Here is a 23,433-nt window from a genome sequence, read left to right as displayed (position 1 = left end):
CATTCAGCTAATGCTAACTGAATTAATTCTTATGTGGCCAGTACTAGTTGTTGTTCAATGGAAGCCAATACATCTCCAACCACAGAGTAGTATTAAGTGGTAAAACGGAAATATTCATGACATTCTAACTGCATGGATGAGGAACAACGAATTAACAGTGTTAAATTTGTCTACACAAAGGTATTAGACGATCACCAGGTACAAATGTTTATAGAAAAAAAAATAAAACTGAAATAGTGTGTGCCATAGCTTTGCCCAATTGGTAACAAAACAAATAAAATAAAACCCAGTTTCTATCAATATGAAAACAAGGAGATGTAGTACGATTGCAAATGAGACAACTATCCAACAAGTTTACATATATTTTAAGAGATTTATTCAATGTTTTTTGACATCAAAATTTTACTTATGATTTTATTTCATGTTATTCATTATTGACATTCAAACTTCAGTCCTTATTATTTGATTATGCATAAAATGTATTTTAACTTCGAGTAAATTTCTTTTTATTTACTCTCATTTTCAGTTGAGGCATTAACATTAATGCCTGGACATAATTTTCAGGATTTTGAACAGAAATTACACCTTATGTAAGAATCCTGGATTTTGATTGGTTGATAGCCAGTGTATTTTTCACCAATTTACTTTTATCAAATGAATATCGTTCATTTTTAAACAGCGCCGGGGTATATGCAAAAAGGATATGCCTTTTTTACCCTCTCTGCCGTGGTATTTGCCAAAAAATACTCTTTCCGACTGGACGCTTGTAATGTCACGATCATCAATGCGTTTTATGTCACGATCATCAATGCGTTTTGTACGTTAACATTCGGTGTAATTAAACAGATATAGCATGTTCTTGAGGGATATTTGCGAAAAATACCAGTCTTGAGAATGAATTTCCCTCGCCTTACGGCTCGCGAAATCTAACATTCTCTCGACTGGTATTTTTCGCAAATACCCCTCCTTAACATGATATATCTGTTCAATATATCATGTTATGGAGGGGTATTTGCGAAAAATACCAGTCAAGGGACGGTGAAATTTCCCAAGCCGCTAGGCGAGGGAAATTTGGTCCCAAGACTGGTATTTTTCGCAAATACCCCTCCATAACATGATATATCTGTTTAATTACACCGAATAGATTTTGATTGAAACTGTCTGTACATGTGAAGGGAAATCGTAGTACCGCGGGAATTATACATGTACTTATATGCGTTAGTGCTAGCTGTCTTTTTGTAACGTCATGGTATCTATATGTGTAAACGTCATTGTTATTCCATCATTAAATCGTTCATTTGTATAGACCTTTTTCCCCTCTTTATATGTATAGTTCTGACAGTTTTCGGTTTAACTCAATCAATAGTGCTTAACCGTGTTGTCGGGATAAAGTGAGAAAGGGTACGAATAATTTTGGCGGGAACAGGCTCGCGAGGGCAAAAAAGGAATATCCGAAATGGCAAATACCACGGCAGAGAGGGGAATTTGAGGCAAATTCACCGGCAGTGGTGAAAAAACAGGCAAATTCGTTTGAAATGAGGAAAAAATGTTAGAATATGCGAAAAATACACTGGCTAACAACCAATCAAAATCCGGCATTATTATATAAGGTGTAATTATGAACAGATATAAAAAATATATCAAAAATCGCTAGACCAAAACGAAATTTAAACTTGATATTTAACTTCTGAAGACAAAACTATACACCAAACCTTTTAATTTATTGCTTCATGACTACATGTAAAAAAGCGGAAAACAGATTTTGAAGCAATTTTCTATTTCCTATTGCCACGGTGTCGCGATTTGGGGCTGCAAGACATTTTCATTTTTTAATGTTATTCAGATGAGAGCTTGTAGGTTCTTCCTTGGTGTTGGTAAATATACACCAAATCCAGCTATTATGGGAGACATGGGGTGGGTTCCAATTTACCATACACAATGGAAAGTAATTGCAAGACACTGGCATAGATTAGTAAATATGGAGTCAGATCGTATTAACAGGAAAATATTTATATGGGCAGATGAGGTCAGTCTGAAACATAAAATTGTAAAAAATTGGAATTTCATGGTTAAAAAACAGTTCTCGGAACTTGAATTGGTTGACTTTTGTAAAACAAACAATAATATTAATAAAAATATGTTTGTTGATACAGTCATGTCAGGAATGTTTGATAATTATATTGATTGAAAAGCATTGTTAATTCATCCTCTTCCAGACGGGGAAATGGGCGTAACAAGTTGAGAACATATACTATTTTTAAGCAGGATTATGTTGTTGAAAACTACTGCAAACTGTTGATGCCTTTTCGTGAAAGAAGTGCTTTTGCAAAATTTAGATGTGGGGTGGCTCCTATTAGGCTGGAAACTGGAAGGTATGAACAATTGCCGCTGGAAGAGAGATGTTGTTTTAATTGTTTTAATACTGTTGAAGATGAATATCATGTTATTTTACATTGTCGCTGTTTAAAATGATCTTAGACAAGTTCTTTTTACTGAATCTCTTAAAATTGGTGAGCATTTTAATAGTTTTACAGATTGTCAGAAAATCGTATTTTTATTTTCGAATCAAGATATTATAAGATTATGTGCCAAAACCAGTAATTCTGAAAAGACGCCGAGAAGTTTTATATTGTAAATAATAATTGAATAATTATGTTGTATAATTTTACCATTCATGTTTAATATTTATTATGTACATACATATTGTTTTAGTTGATTATCGTCTCTCATAAATCTGTACAGATTGTCTTATGTATAGTATTACAAAATGTACCTTTTATAAATGTATTGTGTAATTTTAGGCATAAGGTGAGACGTTAATAAAATATTGAATTGAATTGAATTGCCACAACTTCGGCAACAATCGCTCAACTGTAACAAAATTACAACTCAGTCTGTAACTTCTTATCCCCAAACTTCGTTTTGGTCTAGCGATTTTTGATGCAGTTTTTGAAACTTAAAATTGATTTCTTTTTATAAAGTAAGTTTCGTTACAATTGAAAAAAAATATTTTTGTCGAAGTTTTGGCCGCATGACTTGATTGATTGCCTGATTGATTTTTTTTAGTGTTTAACGCAACTTTCAACACTATTGGCTCGTTCGTGGTGGCCAGTTTTTATTGGTGGATGAAGACACCTTCGGCAGTAAAACTGACAATCCATGTCAATTAAGATTGGAGTCGAACGCTCCTGCTACGTGCAGGATTCGAACTCATGACCCAAGTGCTGACAGGCTTGTGATAGGCTAAGCCTCTTAGACAACTCGGCCACTGAGCCCCCTTGAAAATTCGTTTAACACAGCAGCATTAGGAATTGCGTAGGGCCAACTGTAACATTTTTGACAATATCCGCATTTTCAAATAAAACTGCCTGCCAAATTATTGATAAGATGATAATTCCTACATAATTACGCAATACCATAAGAATGTTTGTTAATTGATGGAATATTCCAAAAAAAATCGCATCCATATAATTCTACAAAACACCTGAAAGAAACTGAAAAGTGAGCGAAGGTAAAGTCGTTTCTGAATTCTCTCAGAATAATAGTTCATGTATATACATTTTTTATACATGTATATTTGACTTTATGAATACCTCAATGACAGGGGAATAGAAATATGGTAACTTAGGTCTTCTCCCGACCGGCAGTAAAACCCTTGACAAAGTGTGGCGTCCGTTTGGTTGTGCGGGATGTATAAGTACAGCTACGTCTGGTCAGAATTAGGACGGTACATCTGATGCCTCGTGTAGAGAGAGTGCCATGACCTGTGCACTTTAAAAATCCTTGCAATAACTCTTAGAGGGATCCTTAGGTGACCTGTTGCAAGGCAAAATTCCTGTCTCCATTCAATTTTCAATAGCAGTCCAATTTCCCTACCGTTCATCGCCTCTATTACAGGAACTCCCTATTGTATTTATTGCCAATTTGACGTTCTCGTCCTGATCATGCACGAAATATTTGCCACTGGACGTTAAGCAACCAACAATCAATCAACAATGAAAAATGCATTGGCAATTGCTTATTAGATAAACCATAATTATGGAAGCCTAATAGAAACTTGTCTAACATGAATTACCATTTAACTTTTTCGGAATTAGAAAGTTCGCCATGGCGTTGTCAGTTTATTTTCGACTTATGAGTTTGAATGTCCCCTTGTTATCTTATGCCTCTCTTTTCGATATTTAGAATGTTCAAATCAAATTTTAACTTGACATTTCAACATTTTAAGTTGTTTGTCTTACTTTAACTCAGACTTTCACTTTAAAAATTGCAAAGTTTCGGCTTTTAAAATTCATGATTTTAACATTTTATAATATGCGTCCATATACGTTCGAATTATGCCCGAGAGCAAGATTTGTCTATGTCCAAGACCAAAAAGTGATAAAAACACAAAAAACAGTTCTCAAGTTAAAATTCAACGATTTGAAAAAACAAGCAAGCAAGAGCAAGTAGGTTTAGTCTTTCTTTGGTCTCTAAAATAAATAAAGAGTTCTTCAATGCTTTCAAACAATGCAAATTTGAATGATGAATAATCTGATAATTGATATAAAATAAGGAGGTGTGATATGATTGCCAATGAGACAATTATCCGGATAATGTGGATTTAAGCAATTATAGGTCACCGTACGACCTTCAACAATGAGCAAAAACCATACTACATAGTCAGCAATTATAGGCACCGATATGCCAAATGTGAAACAATTCAAGCGATAAAAACAACGGCCTAATCTATAAAAATATAATAAACGAATCAGATAAGACATATGTCAATCATCGACAACACCGAATAACAGGCTCTTAATTGACTTGGGACAGGAACATACAAAACGTGGCGTGGTAGAACTTGTTTGTGAGCTCTCAACCCTCCCTTAACCTGGGACAATGGTGTAACAGTACAACACCAGAACAAACATTCTGAATGAAATGGCTTGACTCATCAGATCGACACGAAGCATAAAACAACAAACATAAAGACAAAAGACACACAGTAGATTACTACTGCTAATTTTTAGTAAGCGATATTTTTGTAACGCAATTTGAATGAGGTTGTTTAAACCTGACAAGCTTGTGTATGCAATCAGTCTTGATCATCATCAAAAGCATGTATATGACGACTTATATTAGGGCGGAATTATAACCTGCAAAATAAGTGTGTGTTCATAGGCTTTGAATAATGAACAATTAAAAAAAATATATCAATGTGAGAATGACACAGACATTCGATTTTCATAGAATCAAAACAATTAATTCGAGTCGTCATTTATTTTGTAAATGAATATTGTTTATGTTTTTCAACATCATGTCAAATGGAAAACTTGTATACTTTAACATAACATAATACACACTTTATATTTGACGTAAAAAATGGATATTGGCGTTAGTTATCTCTCTTTACACATTATCGGCTCTCATTATGTTGTTGCTATATTTGTGATAGGAATAAAATGATTCCAATTTGATTCGGACATTAATTTTCACCTAGACCTTCCGAATTCGACTTATTCCCGGGTTTGTACTAACATGAGCATCACGCCGGGTGCCACATGTCGAGTTGGATCTACTTACCCTTCCGGAGCACCTGAGATCCCCCCAGTTTTTGGTGGGGTTCGTGTTGCTCAGTCTTTAGTTTTCTATGTTGTGTTTTGTGTACTGTTGTTTGTCTGTTGGTATTTTTCTTTTTTAGCCATGGCGTTGTCAGTTTATTTTCGTCTTATGAGTTCCCTTTGGTATCCTTCGCCTCTCTTCTAAAACATATCAACAGTATTTGAAATTGCTCCTTGAGTTAGCCTATATTACTATTTATCTTACCTCCTATAGATTTCTGGGGATTTGATTGGTTAAATATGGGGTTAGTTACCATATGGGGTTAGTACGGAGTTACTTCCCTTTCGAAACAAAAAAGAAATCTGAAAGGTTTCAACAGACGAAGAAATTGATAATGTTCGATTGAAATAAATTCATAAAACAAATTTAAAGCTAACAAGTTGTTATTGTTGGCATTTGTTTTTGTATAGATAAATGGAAGTAGGTTCTTAATACTAAGTATTGAAAACTTAATCACTTTGATAGGCCGCTAGTCTAAGTACCATGTGTGAAAATAGTCGGTAAGATAAATTCGTTACACGGTGTGCTAGTGACTAATACGATATATATGGGGTCAGTAAATTCCATTTGGGTATTAGAACACACCATGTAACTAATAATAAATATGGATAAATTCTTGTAACAGGGACAATTTCCCATTCTTTAGATCAGCACTCTCCAGTGATGATCATTATTCGGTCTAGGATTTCATTTCCTAAATACTAATCACGTGTTGTCATACAAAACAAAATTTAATTCAAAGAAAATATCTGATCTTTTGATAACATTATTAAGGCGTATTGTTTCGTCCTGGCTGTCTTTCATCACGTGAATTGAAAAAGTATAATATACATATTCCACAGGGGTTCGACTACCGAAAACGATTTGCTGTTTTGGATAAAATTATTTTATTTACCGCCTACATTTTGACCTTTTCTACGTAACCATTACCACTTCAGTGTTCAAGCTGTATAAGTATAAAATTCTCATTCAACATATTTTCGGAAACTTTAAAAAAAAACTTAAGAGGCCCAAGTATGGTCTACTCTCACCGAAAGAGACGCAACGTTTTAAATCTAACCAAACGAATGGTTAACCTAAACCAACGACATACACGCAAAATTGGAATTCCACAAATAATAATTACATTACATTTATGTTTCATTATGATACGTTATTTTGATTGGCTAACAGCATTCTCGCGTCATTCTGAAATTAACCTTCATTTCAAAATGAAATGTAACATTCATGATGTCACAAGCTTCCACAATAAAGTGCACAGGTAAATAAAAGAAAAACTTTATAGAAATCTTGTTTTCATGATCCTAGCAAATAAATGTAATTATATATAAATAACACATAGCTGAAAGGGTGATAGAGCAGATTGTTACCCCGAGAAAACATTGTCAACTGGGGCAAAGTTAGCGAAAACCAAAATGTTTGTTTCTAATGCAACTGCTAATCACTTAAAACTAAGGAAACCCCTGTAATTGGTGTTAAAGAAGTTTTTGACATCATCAATTTCCTATAATCATGCTTACTTCTAACCAAACAGCAAATCATAACAACTTATAGTTGCCTAAAATACCACCATCTGCGGAAACACAGCTTTTAAGCGCTTCTTCCTTTTTAATCATTGTATGTGGTCAATATAAGATTGAAGGAACAAAATCTTAAGAATGTGAAAACATTTAAAGTGAAAAAAAATATATGCGAGCATCATGCTATTGCTGGAAATTAAGGGGGAGAAACTTTGACCTTTCAATGTGCATTGTAACTGCCAGACTGAAATACGCATCTTTCGACTTTTCTTCTTGTTTGATTTGTTATTTCATTATAGACATTGATGTAGTGAAAAGACGTTTTATCTTTATAATGTCAACCATAAAATAATATAGACAAAAATAAATAAGAAATAAATTAATGAAAATTAAAATTTCCAAGAATTCACTTATAAGTATACAAATTGTCATCTTGGCTGCATAAACTGCATTGTTCATTGTTTAAATGCATTAATTCATCGAAAAAGAATAATTTTGTTTAAAAAAAATCTATTAAATCGCAATAATTTTAGTTACTACTAGACATCCTAATAGCTTGAATGACGTGTTCCTTTATTCACAGGAGGCTGACTTCAAACAAGAGCTTCTTAGGACGAATGAAAAGAAGCTACCATTATCTTTAGGCTACACTTTCAGCTATATAGATGATGTCCTCTCACTGAATAATGCAAAGTTTGTGACTATGTTGAACGCATATATCATGTATATCCCATCGAAATTGAAAAAAAAGACACAACAGATACAGTTAAGTCTACCATATTTTTTTTACTTACATCTATAAATTGACGATGAGAGGCGGTTGAGAACAAAACTTTACGACAAAAGAGATGATTTCAGCTTCACAATTGTGAACTTTCTATTTCTATTAGCAACATTCCAGAAGCGCCTGCATATGGAGTATATATCTCCGAGTAAATAAGATAATTCAAAATGCGAAGTTGAAATCATCCCTTCGAAAATTGTATGGACGCCATTACGAGTTGGTTGACCGTTATGGAACATCTGATTCACAGATGACGACAGATATGTTTAAATCGTTGTAACCACAATCATGTTCTCTCTGCCTCGAATGTGAACTACCGAATTAGACTTATCACCGGGTTAGTAATTACATGAATCACAAGATGGGTGCAACATGTGGAGCAGGATCTTCTTACCATTCCGGACCCCTTGAATTCACCCGCAGTTTTTGGTGGGGTCTGTGTTACTCAGTCTTCAGTTTAATATCTTGTGTTTTGTATACTGTTGTTTGACTTTTGGTCGTTTTTTTCGTTTTTTGTCCCGGCTTTGTCAGTGTTTGTTTTCAACTTATGAGTTTGAATGTCCCTTTGATATCTATTGCCTTTCTTTCAGTAATGAAATTCTTAAAAGTTGTGGTTGAATGTGTCATGATTACGAATTCGTTAGATGTCCCCGTGAGCAAATTAACTATTTTCGCGAATATTTGTCTTATTTCGTTTAGTCCTCTCAACTTTACTGAGAGGCTGTTTTTTTTGGGGCGATTTTCATTACTGCAACTAAGAATCTTCAAAGTTAAATGATAATAAGGGGACAGTCTCAAACCATGAATCAAAGAAACTTAGATAAAATAAAAGTCCAACAGACGACAGACGAAAAACAGTCCACAAAACACAACACCGAAATATAAAAACGAACACTACTTAAAACCGCTAATGATCTTATGAGGTCAGGAAGGACATTCAACCTTTCATTTATTTAATAACACAACTACATTTACTAATAATGTCGTTACATACACAATTACCTGCATGTATGTTTCAAAAGCTTATGGTGAAAACACTCAAAACAACATCTTTCGAGTAATTAACGAGATTAAATTTCTTAATACAGTTAATATGTCTTAAATTGAGAATGGAAATTGGGAATGTGTCAAAGAGGCAAAAACCCGACCAATGGGTCTTCAACACAGCGAAAAAATCCCGTACCCAGTGAAAATAGACGTCACACTAAACTCCTATTACCGTTTATATCACGTAAAAGACAACTCAGTGTTTCAAAACGCTGGTTACTTATTTCAATGTTGCTAACGATTTAGTCGCAAAGTCATGTTTGCATTTCAACATGAATTCAAAAGATAAATAAGGTTGACTTCGGAAAAAAAATCATAATATTTCCCTTCATTAGCTGGTATATTTCTTTTCAAACTTTTAATACCACTTCTTTTATTATGGAAAATTATTGTCCTCCCTGATATTGACAATTAGCGATCTGCTATCTAAACATAGAAAAGCAAAATGATCGCTATTCGCTGATGGCAGTATTTTGGGCAACTGCAAACACTTCAATAGAAGGCTGTTCCATAAACAAAATATATTAATTGCATCTTAAAATTATGAAAAAAATATTCCTTGACTGACAAACCATACATTTATTTGATTTTTGAGTGTACAAATATCGTTCCCTCAAGATATATTTTGCTTTTAGAGCATTTTTCTCATTGTTGTAGGATTTGTTAAGAAATGCAATTGTCTGGAAATATCGCGCAACTAAACTTTAGATTTTTGTTTTTATTTGGGATTTCTGTATCATGTTATATATAGTTCATATGATCTTTCTGAAAATTGTATCGTACAAGAACCAGAAAATGGCTTTTTGTTTAATCATCGCCAAAAATTGGAATGTTTATTCCTGACCTTTAATCTTGATTTAAAAAAAATTGCACCGTACGATTTTTTACGACCGGGCAAAACAGAAAGTGCAGATTATAAGCCATCGAATGATATATAATACAGCCGTGTGTTAGGTGGGTGCATTAAAGTCCTTAACTAAGAGGCTTTTTGAAAAATGTCACTCGCCTATCAGTGAATAGAGGTAAAATAACATATCAAAATTTGAAAAAATAAGTTATCACACGAAAAACAACATAGGCCACAATTATTTAATCATTCAAGGACCATAACTTCTGATCGGCAAATATGAAAAAGTTGAACTCGAAGTCCATTTGCAATAAAATTGATTCAAGGATTCTCAAGTATTCACAATACGCGAAATAAACAAGAAAAAGAGCGCATCTTTTAACTTAATCCATTGGATTGATTGTTGGTTGCTAAACGTCCAGTGGCAAAATATGTCATGCATGTTCAGGACGAGAACAAACTAGATATCATTGAGATGGGAGCCATCTCTGTGGGCCCCGCTGTGAATAATGTGTGGTAAAACATTTGTATCTTTATCATTGGACATGGGGTTGTCAACTGAAACCGAAGTTTATGACCTTGACCTTTGACCTAGGAAGTTGTACATAAATTATGACACACCCTCTGGTGTTGGTTTATATACATGTCAAGTATAAACTTTGAAATCATAACGGTTCTCAAGATATAGAGCGGACAGGATCTTTACCATAGGGCATGGGGTTGTCAACTTAAACCAAAGTTTTGATCTTGTCCTTTGACCTAGGAAGTTGTACATAAATTATGACACACCCTCTGGTGTTGGTTTATATACATGTCAAGTATAAACTTTGAAATCATAACGGTTCTCAAGATATAGAGCGGACACGATCTTTACCATAGGACATGGGGTTGTCAACTAAAACCAGTTTTGACCTTGACCTTTGACCTAGGAAGTTGTACATAAATTATAACACACCCTCTGGTGTTGGTTTATATACATGTCAAGTATAAACTTTGAAATCATAACGGTTCTCAAGATATAGAGCAGACACGATCTTTACCATAGGACATGGGGTTTTCAACTAAAACCAAAGTTTTTGACCTTGACCTTTGACCCAGGAAGTTGTACATACATTATGACACACCCTCTGGTGTTGGTTAATATACATGTCAAGTATAAACTTTGAAATCATAACGGTTCTCTAGATATAGAGCGGACACAATTTGTTACGGACGGACGGACGGACAGACGGGCGGACAGACTGATCACTATAGGGCGTCCGCCATTCGGCGGGGCCATCATTTACAATAAATTCAATAGGCAGGTCCTGTAAAAGGGGCCGTCTCGGACGAAGGTCGGGGAAATTTAGACTGCCACTTGAAAATTAGGATATTTTGGAAAGGGACAGCAATTCAGCCTTGCAACAGGCCACTCATGGAACCCTCAAAGAGTTGTTGCAATGGTTCTTAACGTGCAGAGAGCGTGACACTCTCTACACGAGGCATCGGATTTAACGTCCCCATGCTGACCGGACGTGGCTGCGTATTTTGTACATCTTGCACAGCCAAACGGACGCCCCACTTTGGCAAAAAAAAAAATGAAAACAACACGTTATAAATTTCATGCATCCGAAGCGCTTTCCTGGATTTACTTTCATCGGGAACGAATATTTGAACGGGTTTTACGGTCGTACGGTTACCTATAAATGCTTACATCCACTTCTTTTAAACTCTGGTGGATAGTTGTCTCATTGGCTATCGTACCTCATGTCTCACTGCGTTAAATCTATGATAGGATTTTACCGCGGAGACCCCGGTGAAAAATCATATCAAGAGTAACTCTGAAAAAAAATAATTTATTGAACTACGAGATCTGTACTCGATGCCGTCATGTGGATATCACTTGAGTAATCTAACAAAACGTTTCACGTTCTTCTTCGATGAGTATTTTTCATTATTTACCCGCATCGTATTTCTAATTTCAACTACCAACCTGCAACAAATTCGTCAAATATCTCGATTCGAAATCGATCGTGTTTATCAGTTCATTAACCTTCTCCAACTAGAATTTTATTTTCAATTAAGGAAATTGTTGGTTCCTTTCTTCTTTGCCCTTTCTTTATAATATTATTCTAGTTTGCTCAACTAATGTTTTGGCATATCTCTTTTTCATTGAATGCTACGCGATATATCCAGCTTTATCGTAATTCTGAACTGGTATTTTTTTAACATTACACGTTTTTATCTTTGGGTTGCTCAAAATCAAACAAGTGCAAATTTATCGGACCAAGTATATTCTTACATGGTCGGATGGTCCAAACGAAGATATAAACTTATTAAATCGCACGGACAATGTACTAAACTATAAATGGATTTAAAATATTGTCTCGTAAAGACGAATACATTCCTATGTGTCTAAACAGATTTGGCTGCACCATTAATGCAGACAATTTGTTATGTTTGCGAAAGGCGTCGATGGCAGTGTCTTTACCAAATTTAGAATAACATTGTATGCCATTTAAATAGTCGACTACTTGTCGCATACCATGCCTTGTATATAAATTAGCTGGCGTACAGCAAGATGGTGCCGGAGTCACTTGATATAAGTATTTTGACATTCGCCGCAGTTCTATGAGGTTCTGTCTGCCGATAACTAGAAATACTAGTATAAAATAAATAAAAGATGCTGTCCACAAAACGCTCTTATTAATATTGTTTGTAGGGCGTAGTTTTTGATAAAGCGATACAAATAAGGCAGACATCATTAAACTGATTCCTATTAATTCTGGTATCCTCTCCAGTTCAAAACTTATGTACCCCAGAAGTCGATCTGGATGATAGAACTTCACGTATGTTACATTCATTTTGTGTTTTTGTTTTGTCAGCATGTAGTCAAGAACTGTAAACAAATCTTTATGAGGAAGTGCGTCATCTTCCACAAGAAAAACGTAAGAAACATTCTGTCGTAGAGTCTGTTCACCACAATATACATAATCTTCTTTTTCTTTTTCAAGTGTCAATGTTATGGTTCTCCGCTGGGTAACTGAAGTGTTTGGGAATCGACTGAACGTTGGTATAATTTTAGAAAGTTTTAATACTTCGTTGAAGGTAGATGGCTCTTCGTCAACATTGCAAATAAATAACTTATACGTTAGCTGTAATTTTGATGAATTCTGCAATTGTTCCAAAAAATACGCAACAACTTGGGATAAATATCTGGGTTCATATTTATCAAACGAATGTCGATTTCTTGAAACGGAAATGATTGAAATGCCAACATCAATTTTCACTTCCGGTCCTAATTTCTTTTTTCTGTGCAACTTTTTGATAAATTCATCTGAAAATTTTAATCTTTCATTATTTTCTTCTGTCAAAATCCGTCTGCCTTCTGGTTTACTTTGTCTCAAAATCAGCGAATAGAAAGAAAAGCGAAGTCTGTAGCAAAAGACCGGCAAAACGATCAGAAATGTGATGAAAGTTAAAAATATCCAATTTGTTAGAAAACGTTTGTCCTCAAAGTTACAAAATCTTCTCGCTGAAAAAGATAAAATTATATTCTACGTTAGAAAAATATATAATTCAATGTATATTTATTTATCTGATTAGAATAATAGTACTTGCTTTAAGCATTTTGTTTTTTATTCCTAGATCAAACTTTAAAAGAAATTCAAGAAATACAACTCTACGGATCCGATTTATGCGTAGGTGTACTTTCTGGAATATAAAACGATGTCATAACATTAAACGGTACCAGTTTTAATGTATATCATCATTTAGGGACTGTCTTCAAACGCATCCCAATGAAAAGAGCGACCACTAATGGTGTGGTTTTATATCACATATTGATTCATTGTTGCACACCTGTTCATTCATGGCTCAATTTGTGAAAAAATAGCAAGTTTGTTAATAAGGACATTTTAATGCACCTATATGTATATATACTAGTTATTCTTCGTGTCACTGATCATTTTTGCCATTTACATTTTTAATCTAGCTCCTCAAGTTTTTGAGATATTAGCTCAAACTGCATATTACAGTCAAAATCAAAATTTCAGGGGCAATTACTCCAAAATAAAGTGTCAAATTTTATGAGTATATAGATCGTGTAGTGCTGGTCATTTTTGCAATTTAGAGTTTTAAACTAGCCTCTATATTTTTCACGATAACAGCCAAAAACTGCAAACGAATGGAAAACATGTATATTTAAGAGTTTGTAACACTATAATAAAGATTGACAGATTTTTCTCCAATTTTTAGGGGTGTGGTTTGTGGGGAGGATATTTATGCTACCACATCATATATTTAATCTTGATGCCTTGCCCTTGTCCCTTGTCATATATAATGAAGATTGAAAACGTGATTAATCCCAGTTCTAGAACATATTATCTTGTCAAAACAAGGATGTTACCTATGATCTTAATTATCACTGTATTTAAATTATATACTTCATACGTTCTTGATCGGATTATATCATCTATATTTAGATTTGGCCGCCAGCTTGGAACCTTAGAACCTTCCTAAACCATACTACTAATCATTGTATAAAATAACATTTTTCTAATCATATTTAAGTTTATTTTTCTTTATATAGTTGTAATATTTGCCGCTTTATGTAAAGCAGTCGTCAAGCAACCAATTTACCTAACATATTTTTAAACTCTTGCGGAGCTTAGTATTTACGACTACCCAGGAAACGGTTAGTTTACAATAACATTAACGAGGCCAATAAACAGTAACAGATGAGCATTAAACGTTTCTGAGAATATTTATCCAATCAACCAATTTATACCGGGCATATGACTGTTGCAGACTCTATTTTAATATTTTTGATGTAGTTAATAGGTTTCTGAGATAAGCGAACTGTGTAGCCTTTCGACTATCTAAGAAACCTTTATATTGTGAGATTAAGAGATGAGCAAACCGTTTTCAATTCGGCTATCAAGCAAATCATGCGTACATAAGATTCCTGGATATGTCTCAATAATGTGTTATAAAGGAAACAATATATTCCTATTTATTAAATATGATCAATCCAGTTTAAACAATTAGCAAAAAAATGTAATTCTTTTCAGCTTTTAACCTTAGACTGTTTAATGTCAATTTCCTGTTTCATCAGATGGAATTATATGGAGGTTAAAATTTTGCTGCATTACCAAATTTCGAAGATTTCTGAGATAGTAGAAACCATAATTTCCGGGTTAGCAGCTTGAGTGGAACTAAATCAGAAATTCGATAATAAGCGCCGTTCGGTGGTAGCAGTATAACATACGTAGATGCAATCAAACTGGTAGGAAAAGTACAAAAAAAATAAAAACAGGTCGGGCAATTCAGTTTACAAGTACCCATAATCTCCGTGCATCATACGACCAATTTTATCTTACGCAACCTTAGATATGAATATGTGCATACATTTTTATCATATATAAGTCAGGGTCTTGTTATCGTATATGAGATTAATCTGTATTTATTCAATAAACAGTACTGCCGAGTGTAATAAAAAGTTAGTTATTCACCGACAAACTAAATAATACACGAGGGGACAGCATGGTTCCAATGCAACAAGTCGACAATCGAACGCATAATTCTAATATTTTCTTAAAATTAAGATCGCACTTGCTCGAATAAATATCAAAATTTCAAGTTGCACTTATCCTACGTATATATTTGGACTGATTCCTTTATTCAAAACATGTGATATGTATTCGTGTATAAAACTTACATTTACAAAACGATGTATGGGTTTGCATATATAGATTTTTGTTTGTTTCCTATGCACAAGCTAGATTTTCATAAGAAAAACATTGAGTTTTGTCCATTGCATTTAACCCTGACTGTTGAAATTTAAAAAGTTATATCAGAAATTTTTAAAGATGTATAAATGTGTTATTCAACATAGAAAACTGCCTTTTAGTTACCCAGTCTGTATTTTTGAGAGACCACAACTATAGAAAGAGAAAAAATCATGAAAAAATGTTACGAAGCTTACTAGGATACAACATTTTATTTTTTGTCACAGGGGAAAAACTCTCAAGGTCAATGGGCTAATGACCTCTGCTTCTTTCCAATAAAAACGACAAGATGATGAAATAATGAAACTGCAAACTCTATAATAAGTTATAACCACTGACGCTAGTGGTAGTATTGTCATGATTATTGTGACTTCAAAAAGACACCATGACATCACAGGTACTCGTCACTGTAAAAAATACACCCATATACCTTAAAGTTTACTTAGCACGGTACTTATAAAAACGTTAATAGGTATGCATATGTTTTAAGAGACAAGTGTCTGCGCCACTAATGTATGAAATGTATTGTATTTGTCTGAAATATCATAACCAAATTATCTATTTATATTCATGTATACCATGTGCGTCTATCTCCCACCTTGCCATGCAGCACCGTCCCTTGGTGCTTTTGCAGTTAAGTTAAGTATCCTATACATTGCCAATTTATTTTAGGAACTTTTTGATGTTGGGGTGTACCTGAGAAGGAGGGAAACACTGTTGAACGTATATTTATAAATGTGTGTAGTTCATGATGTTGAAACTGCTTTTTCTTTTCTTTGTATGTATACTAGACTATTGTTGTGTCTTTTTGTTATTGTTTTATTGATGTCTTATATTGTATTATGCTCCTTGTGAGCCCATTTAATGGAAATAAAACATTTTTCTTCTTCTATAGAAATATACATACTTTATTTACACATAATGAAATGTTTAATTATTTGAATTCATTTAAAGGTTACAGCATCTTTATCATCGCAATTTTGCACACACAATCTGGAATACTACTTGAGCCGATTGGTAACAGGATAGAACTAAATTTGGTGGTATATCGTAAACGTACGTTCTTGTTACCAAAAGTGTAATGACAAAAGTAAAATATGTGAGGGTAGTACTTGATGTAGACCGTATAATCTGTCTCTTCGTGTTTATTTTTGACATTTCATATTTCCTTTTTATCATTTGGATTTTTTTTTAACACGGACGGACGTGTTCAACAAAAAAAAAAAGTCAAAATGAGGAAAATAAAATATGGGAAAGGTGTAATATGGACACAGGAGACAGAAAATTTCGGTCTATACTTGATGTTGTGTGTAACAGAGAAAAACAACTAGATGTGTCGGAACGACACGAATGGCCTCGTCTCAAAAAGTTGAAAAATCTGCAATTTCAACAACATATGTGGACACAAACATTCACTGGTGTTAATATGTCTTTTGGTTGAGTTAAGCCATTTCAATTGATATTTTATAGTGTGTCTTTCTATGTTGTGATGTTACACTATTGTTTCAGATAAGGGTGAAGGTTTGGTACCATTAAAACGTTTAAATCCGCTGCAATTGTTTGCACCTGTCCTAAGTCAGGAATCTGATGTTCAGTAGTTGTCGTTTGTTGATGTGGTTCATAAGTGTTTCTCGTTTCTCGTTTTTTATATAGATTAGACCGTTGGTTTTCCCGTTTGAATGGTTTTACACTAGTAATTTTTGGGGCCCTATATAGCTTGTTGTTCGGTGTGAGGCAAGGCTCCATGTTGAAGACCGTACTTTGACCTATAATGGTTTACTTTTATACATTTTGACTTGGATGGAGAGTTGTCTCATTGGCACTCATACCATATCTTCTTATAACTATGGACAGTATCCAGCTCTCAAGACAAATACTAGTTCAAGTTGATGAAAAGTTTCCTTGGTCAATGAGTTGTTAAATTTCAAACTATCAGTAAACAGGAAGTGGATGTACTGCAAATCTAACAAGATGTGTTGAAACGACATGAAAATCAGCATAGCGGAACGAAACATAAATTTGATCGGGCTGACATTCATAAGGGGGTTCCCCAGGGTTCTATCCTGGGCCCCCTACTACTCAATGTTTTTATCAATGATATATTCTTATTTATAAGAAATGGAACTCTGTATAACTATGCAAATGACAATACTTTATCTTACTGTAGTCCTGATTATGATGTTTTGATATCTACTTTGGAATCTGAATCACTCAAACTTATTGAGTGGTTCAAAATAAATAAAATGCAGGCAAACCCAGACAAATTTCAGGTCTTAGCAGTTGGGAAAAAGACATTTAACAAAAATCCATCTATACGTATCCAAAGTGCTGATCTTTCGTGTGAGTTAACTGTCAATTTACTTGGCATTGACATAGATTATCAGCTAAATTATGATATTCATATTGGTAAAATATGCAGGAAGGCATCTCAGCAACTAAATATTTTGAAACGTTTGGTAGCTTATCTGAACAAGCTAAGTAAGTTTACTATTTTCCATACATTTACTTTGCCAAATATCAATTTCTGCCCTTTGGCATGGCATTTTTGTACCGAGAAAAATTCAAAAAAATTCGAAAAAGTGCAAGAAAGAGCACTAAGGTTTGTGTACGAAGACCATTCAAGCTCATATCAACAGTTGCTTAAAAAGGCTAAGATGCCTTCACTGCATATTAAAAGACAAAGATCAATGGCAATTGAAACTTTTAATATAGTCAATAAATTAGCACCTGTCTGTTTACATGATTTATTAAATGTAAAAGATTGTAAATATTCTTTCAGATATAGAAATATACTGGATATGCCACATGTAAAAACTACACAGTTTGGTAAGAAAAGTTTTAAATTTGCAGCTGCTACTCTGTGGAACAGCCTACCTGACCATTTCAGGACTGAAAACAGTTTTTCTCAATTTAAGAGCCTTATACAGTCTTGGAATTTTTCAAAATGTTGTTGTTCTGCTTGTAGATAAGCTTTTTCATATTTTAGAAGTTGCTCTAACATGTTATGCCTTAAATTTTTGCATGTGTGCTATATTTTATTTGTGCTTAATTTTAGTTGTGCTTAAATTTTAGTTGTGCTTCAGCTTTGGCTTTATATATGTATTTTAGTAGTGCTTTGCATGTATTTCAATATGCCTGTGCTGATATATATCCTGTCTGCATGTTGTGTGTTTTAATGTTGTGTTTGTGTTTCTTTATATTTGGTAATAAAATGCTCCGCAGGGCGCAGCTTGATACGACCGCAGAGGTCGAACCCTGAACAGTTGGGGGAAGTATGGACACAACATTCAAGCTTGATACAGCTTTGGATTTGGATTGTGATTAAATATTTGACACAGCATAGGTTTCTAACACAGATTGAATGTGGTCTAAGAACTTAAAAATTTTAAATTGGACATTCACCTATTATGGTCCAATATCCAAAATCTAAATACATGGTTAGATTCAGCATATCAAAGAACCCCAAGAATTCAATTTTTGATGAAATCAAACAAAGTTTAATTTCGGACCCTTTTGACCTCAATGTGGACAAAGTTGATAACGGGGCCCAAAAATCAAAAATCTAAATACATGGTTAGATTCAGCATATCAAAGAACCCCATATATTCAATTTTTGTTGAAATCAAACAAAGTTTAATTTTGGACCCCGATTTGGACCAACTTGAAAACTGGGCCCATAATCAAAAATCTAAATACATGTTTAGATTCAGCATATCAAAGAACCCTAAGAATTCAATTTTTGTTAAAATCAAACTAAGTTTAATTTTGGACCCTTTGGACCTTAATGTAGACCAATTTGAAAACGGAACCAAAAATTAAGAATCTAAATACACGGTTAGATTCGGCATATCAAAGAACCCCAATAATTCAATTTTTGATGAAATCAAACAAAGTTTAATTTTGGACCCTTTTGACCTCAATGTGGACAAAGTTGATAACGGGGCCCAAAAATCAAAAATCTAAATACATGGTTAGATTCAGCATATCAAAGAACCCCATATATTCAATTTTTGTTGAAATCAAACAAAGTTTAATTTTGGACCCCGATTTGGACCAACTTGAAAACTGGGCCCATAATCAAAAATCTAAATACATGTTTAGATTCAGCATATCAAAGAACCCTAAGAATTCAATTTTTGTTAAAATCAAACTAAGTTTAATTTTGGACCCTTTGGACCTTAATGTAGACCAATTTGAAAACGGAACCAAAATTTAAGAATCTAAATACACAGTTAGATTCGGCATATCAAAGAACCCCAATAATTCAATTTTTGATGAAATCAAACAAAGTTTAATTTTGGACCCTTTGGACCTCAATGTGGACCAATTTAAAAACGGGGCCCAAAATCCAAAAACTAAATACACGGTTATATTCAGCATATTAAAGAACCCCATGAAATCAAGAATAAAACCCCATTGAAATTGGTCAAGAAATAAGCAATTTATAGGAAGTATCTTCTTTTGCACAATCCTGTGCTATTAAATATTTCTTGCTATTGCGCAATACTGTACAATTGACAATTTCTTGCTATTGCGCAATATTGTGCTATTGGATATTTCTTGCTATTGCGCAATACTGTGCAATTGAAGATTTCTTGCTATTGCGCAATACTGTGCAATTGAAGATTTCTTGCTATTGTGCAATACTGTGCAATTGAAAATTTCTTGCTATTGCACAATACTTATTATATAATAATTTACACATCCTGTTTGGTGTGTATCTACTACCATATTATTATTATTTGATTTTAAATATAAATCAGAAATAACCAACTTAAAATGGAAAATTTTAAAAGAAACAAAAAAGGAAAAAAAGAAAAAAAAGGAAAAAAAAATAAATCCCCCCCCAAATTTTTTTGAACCCCCATTATGATTCATCACCCCCAAACTCAATCCCAGCCTTCCCTTTGTGGTATGGTACCTTGCAGTACAATTTCAGAGAGATCCATACACTTGAACACAAGTTATTGTCTGGAAACTAGAAAAAAATGTGTTTTTTGGCCCCTTTTTGGCCCCAAATTCCTAAACGTTTAGGGCAATTACCCCCAAACTCAAACCCAGATTTCCCTTTGTGATATGGAACCTTGTAGTACAATTTCAGAAAGATCCATACACTTACACACAAGTTATTGTCATGAAACTAGAAAAACGCTTGTTTTTTGCCCCTTTTTTGGCCCCTAATTCCTAAAATTTGGAGGCAATTACCCCCAAAATCAATCCCAGCATTCCTTTAGTGATATGGAACCTTGTGGTACAATGTCAGAGAGATCCATACACTAACACACAAGTTATGTCTGGAAGTTACAAAAATGCTTATTTTTGGCCCCTTTTTGGCCCCTAATTTCTTTACTGTTATTACCATAACCCCCAAAATCAATCCCAACCTTCCTTTTGTGGTATTGAACCTTGTGGTAAAATTTCATAAAGATCCATTCACTTAAACTAAAGTTAGAGTGCGAAAACCAATGTGTCTTCGGACGACGCCGGACGACGCCGGACGACGACGACGACGACGACGACGACGACGACGACGACGACGACGACGACGACGACGACGCCGGACGACGACGACGCCAACGTCATACCAATATACGACCACAAAAATTTTTTTGCGGTCGTATAAAAAAGCTCCTAAGAGCTTATGTTTGTATTGTTATATGTGAACCGAATCAAAATAAAACTTTCGTATTCGTATTATATCTGTAACTCATCATGGTTAACTCACATATCAAAAATCAGCGCAAAATCTGAAGGCGTATAGAAAAAAAGTCCGTATAACTGTGATTTTCAACAATTTTCAAAGTCCAAAACTTGTAATTTCAGCAAAAATCAGCAGAGCAGATCGAAACTTAAACACGATCTGTAACATATCATGGTTAACTCACATACTAAAAATCAGTCCAATATCTGAAGGCGTTTAGAAAAAAAGTCCGGATAACTGTGATTTTCAACAAATTATCAAATTCCAAAGTCCGTAATTTCGGCAAAAATTAGCAGAGCAGAACGAACCTTAAACTTGATCTGTAACTCATCATGGTTAACTCACATACCAAAAAATCAGCCAAATATCTGAAGGCGTATAGAAAAAAAAATCCGTATAACTGTGATTTTCAACAATTTATCAAAGTGAAAAGCCCGTAATTTCTGCAAAAATTAGCAGAGAGGAACGAAACTTAAACTTGATCTGTAGCTCATCATTGTTAACTCACATACCAAAAAATCAGCCCAATATCTGAAGGCGTTTAGACAAAAATTGCGTATAATGGTTTGTTGCGGAATGACGGAATGACGGACAAGGGTAAAACTATATGGCCCCGACAATTTTGTAACTGAATATGAAGAATTGGTATCTTAGACTTGTAAATGTACATTACTAGAGGTCAATTTTACGTTTGAAAACCATATTTAAGAGGTATTTTTCGGTACAACATATGGAAAACTGACAAACAATCTACGAATAAATACAAAGAAAAAATATATATATATTTTTTCTTGAAAATAGTTCAATTTTCTTGTTTATGAAAACAGCTTGAACTTTATCCATACCTGTTTTTAAACAGCTGAAAACGGAAACAGGATAGACAAAATATTGCATCACCCAACCCTAACAAAATGAGTCAATACATTCTTGCATGACATGAATAAGATTGCATATGGTGTTTAAAAAGTGTTGTATTTTTTTTTTTTACTTCTAAAGATGTTGTTAAAGAAGTAAGTTCAAAATTCGATATTTTTTTAAATAAACCATACATTAGATTGAATTATTATAAGCTATTATGCTTTGACCCAACTAACTAAATTATTTAAAGAGTGTCGAAAATTGTTGAACGGTGAGGGCGAAACTATTAAAGATTTTCCGTTTAAATCGGATATTCTTGAAGGAGTTAACACGGATATGTCAACAGTATATGTTTATTAAATGACCCAAAGATACTACGTGTCATAGTCCTATGAATCATTACGTAGAAAAAATGCATACAATTTAAAACATCAAAATACAGATTTATGTTTCTGTAACAAGACACAAGTATAACATAATGATGTGAAATTAGTTTACATTGTGTTTTCTTGTATATTTCATAATGACAATACACACAACAATGTTACAAATAAGTACACATTTATTCATTTGTTATAATACGTCCGCATTCGTTAAATATAAAAGTAAATCCTTAAGGATCCCCTAACATAATTTAAGATTACCTGCAACAAACTTCATCCCGGTGTTTATGTATTGTGTATTATATGTGTAGCTCTGGTGTTAATACATTTGTTGATGATGGAGTTAAGGTACAGGTGTCTTACGAATAAACGACGATATTTCAGGCAGTTTAAGTCTTCTGACGGTTAAAAATATCTTAATATCTCTTATCATTAAAGCGGAAATACATTTTAGCATCTAACAGAGTTTGCGCATTCAATCATTACGAGGTACCTGAGGGATTTCTTTTCCAATTATTGCACCTCAAGGTTTCTAAACATTATTTTGTTTAAAGTTATAAAGTTTGGGCCACACTGAGCCGAATTGTGTTCCAGTGTATTTGTATCTTTTAAATAAAAGCCATTATTATTATTGTTATTATTGATAATAAACCTTTTATCCACACAAAGTGGACTGAAAATAAAAATAGAGGGACAAAATTTATTATCTACTGTTATTGTAATATCGTATGGAAAAGAACAAGAACATATAAAATAAGTTAAAATAAGTTAAAATATTACAGAATATTTACGAAAAAAATTATTAAAAAAAAAGAAAAAAAAGGGGGGGTTCCATTACTTAGGACCTAGCTAGCTGTGATATCATTATATGTTATAGCACTCACGTCTTAGATCATAAACAAAAGTACGCAGGTGGGGGCC

General features: G+C 33.7%; 1 protein-coding gene across 1 annotated transcript; it reads right to left on the bottom strand.

The window, feature by feature from the left end:
* Positions 1-11,621: 11,621 nt before the first annotated feature.
* On the bottom strand, positions 11,622-23,002 carry LOC127736064 (post-GPI attachment to proteins factor 4-like). Its single transcript, XM_052246564.1, has 2 exons — positions 22,774-23,002; positions 11,622-13,316 (listed from the first exon to the last, which is right to left on the bottom strand). Exons 1-2 carry the CDS (start codon positions 22,787-22,789, stop codon positions 12,139-12,141), a joined length of 1,194 nt encoding a protein of 397 aa, XP_052102524.1. The 5' UTR covers positions 22,790-23,002; the 3' UTR covers positions 11,622-12,138.
* Positions 23,003-23,433: the final 431 nt, after the last annotated feature.

This window comes from Mytilus californianus, unplaced genomic scaffold (assembly GCF_021869535.1).
Source record: "Mytilus californianus isolate M0D057914Y unplaced genomic scaffold, xbMytCali1.0.p SCAF_3, whole genome shotgun sequence".
In the NCBI taxonomy this organism is placed as follows: domain Eukaryota; kingdom Metazoa; phylum Mollusca; class Bivalvia; order Mytilida; family Mytilidae; genus Mytilus; species Mytilus californianus.
Note: the sequence above shows the minus strand (reverse complement) of the source record. Positions and strands in the feature narration are given on the sequence as shown.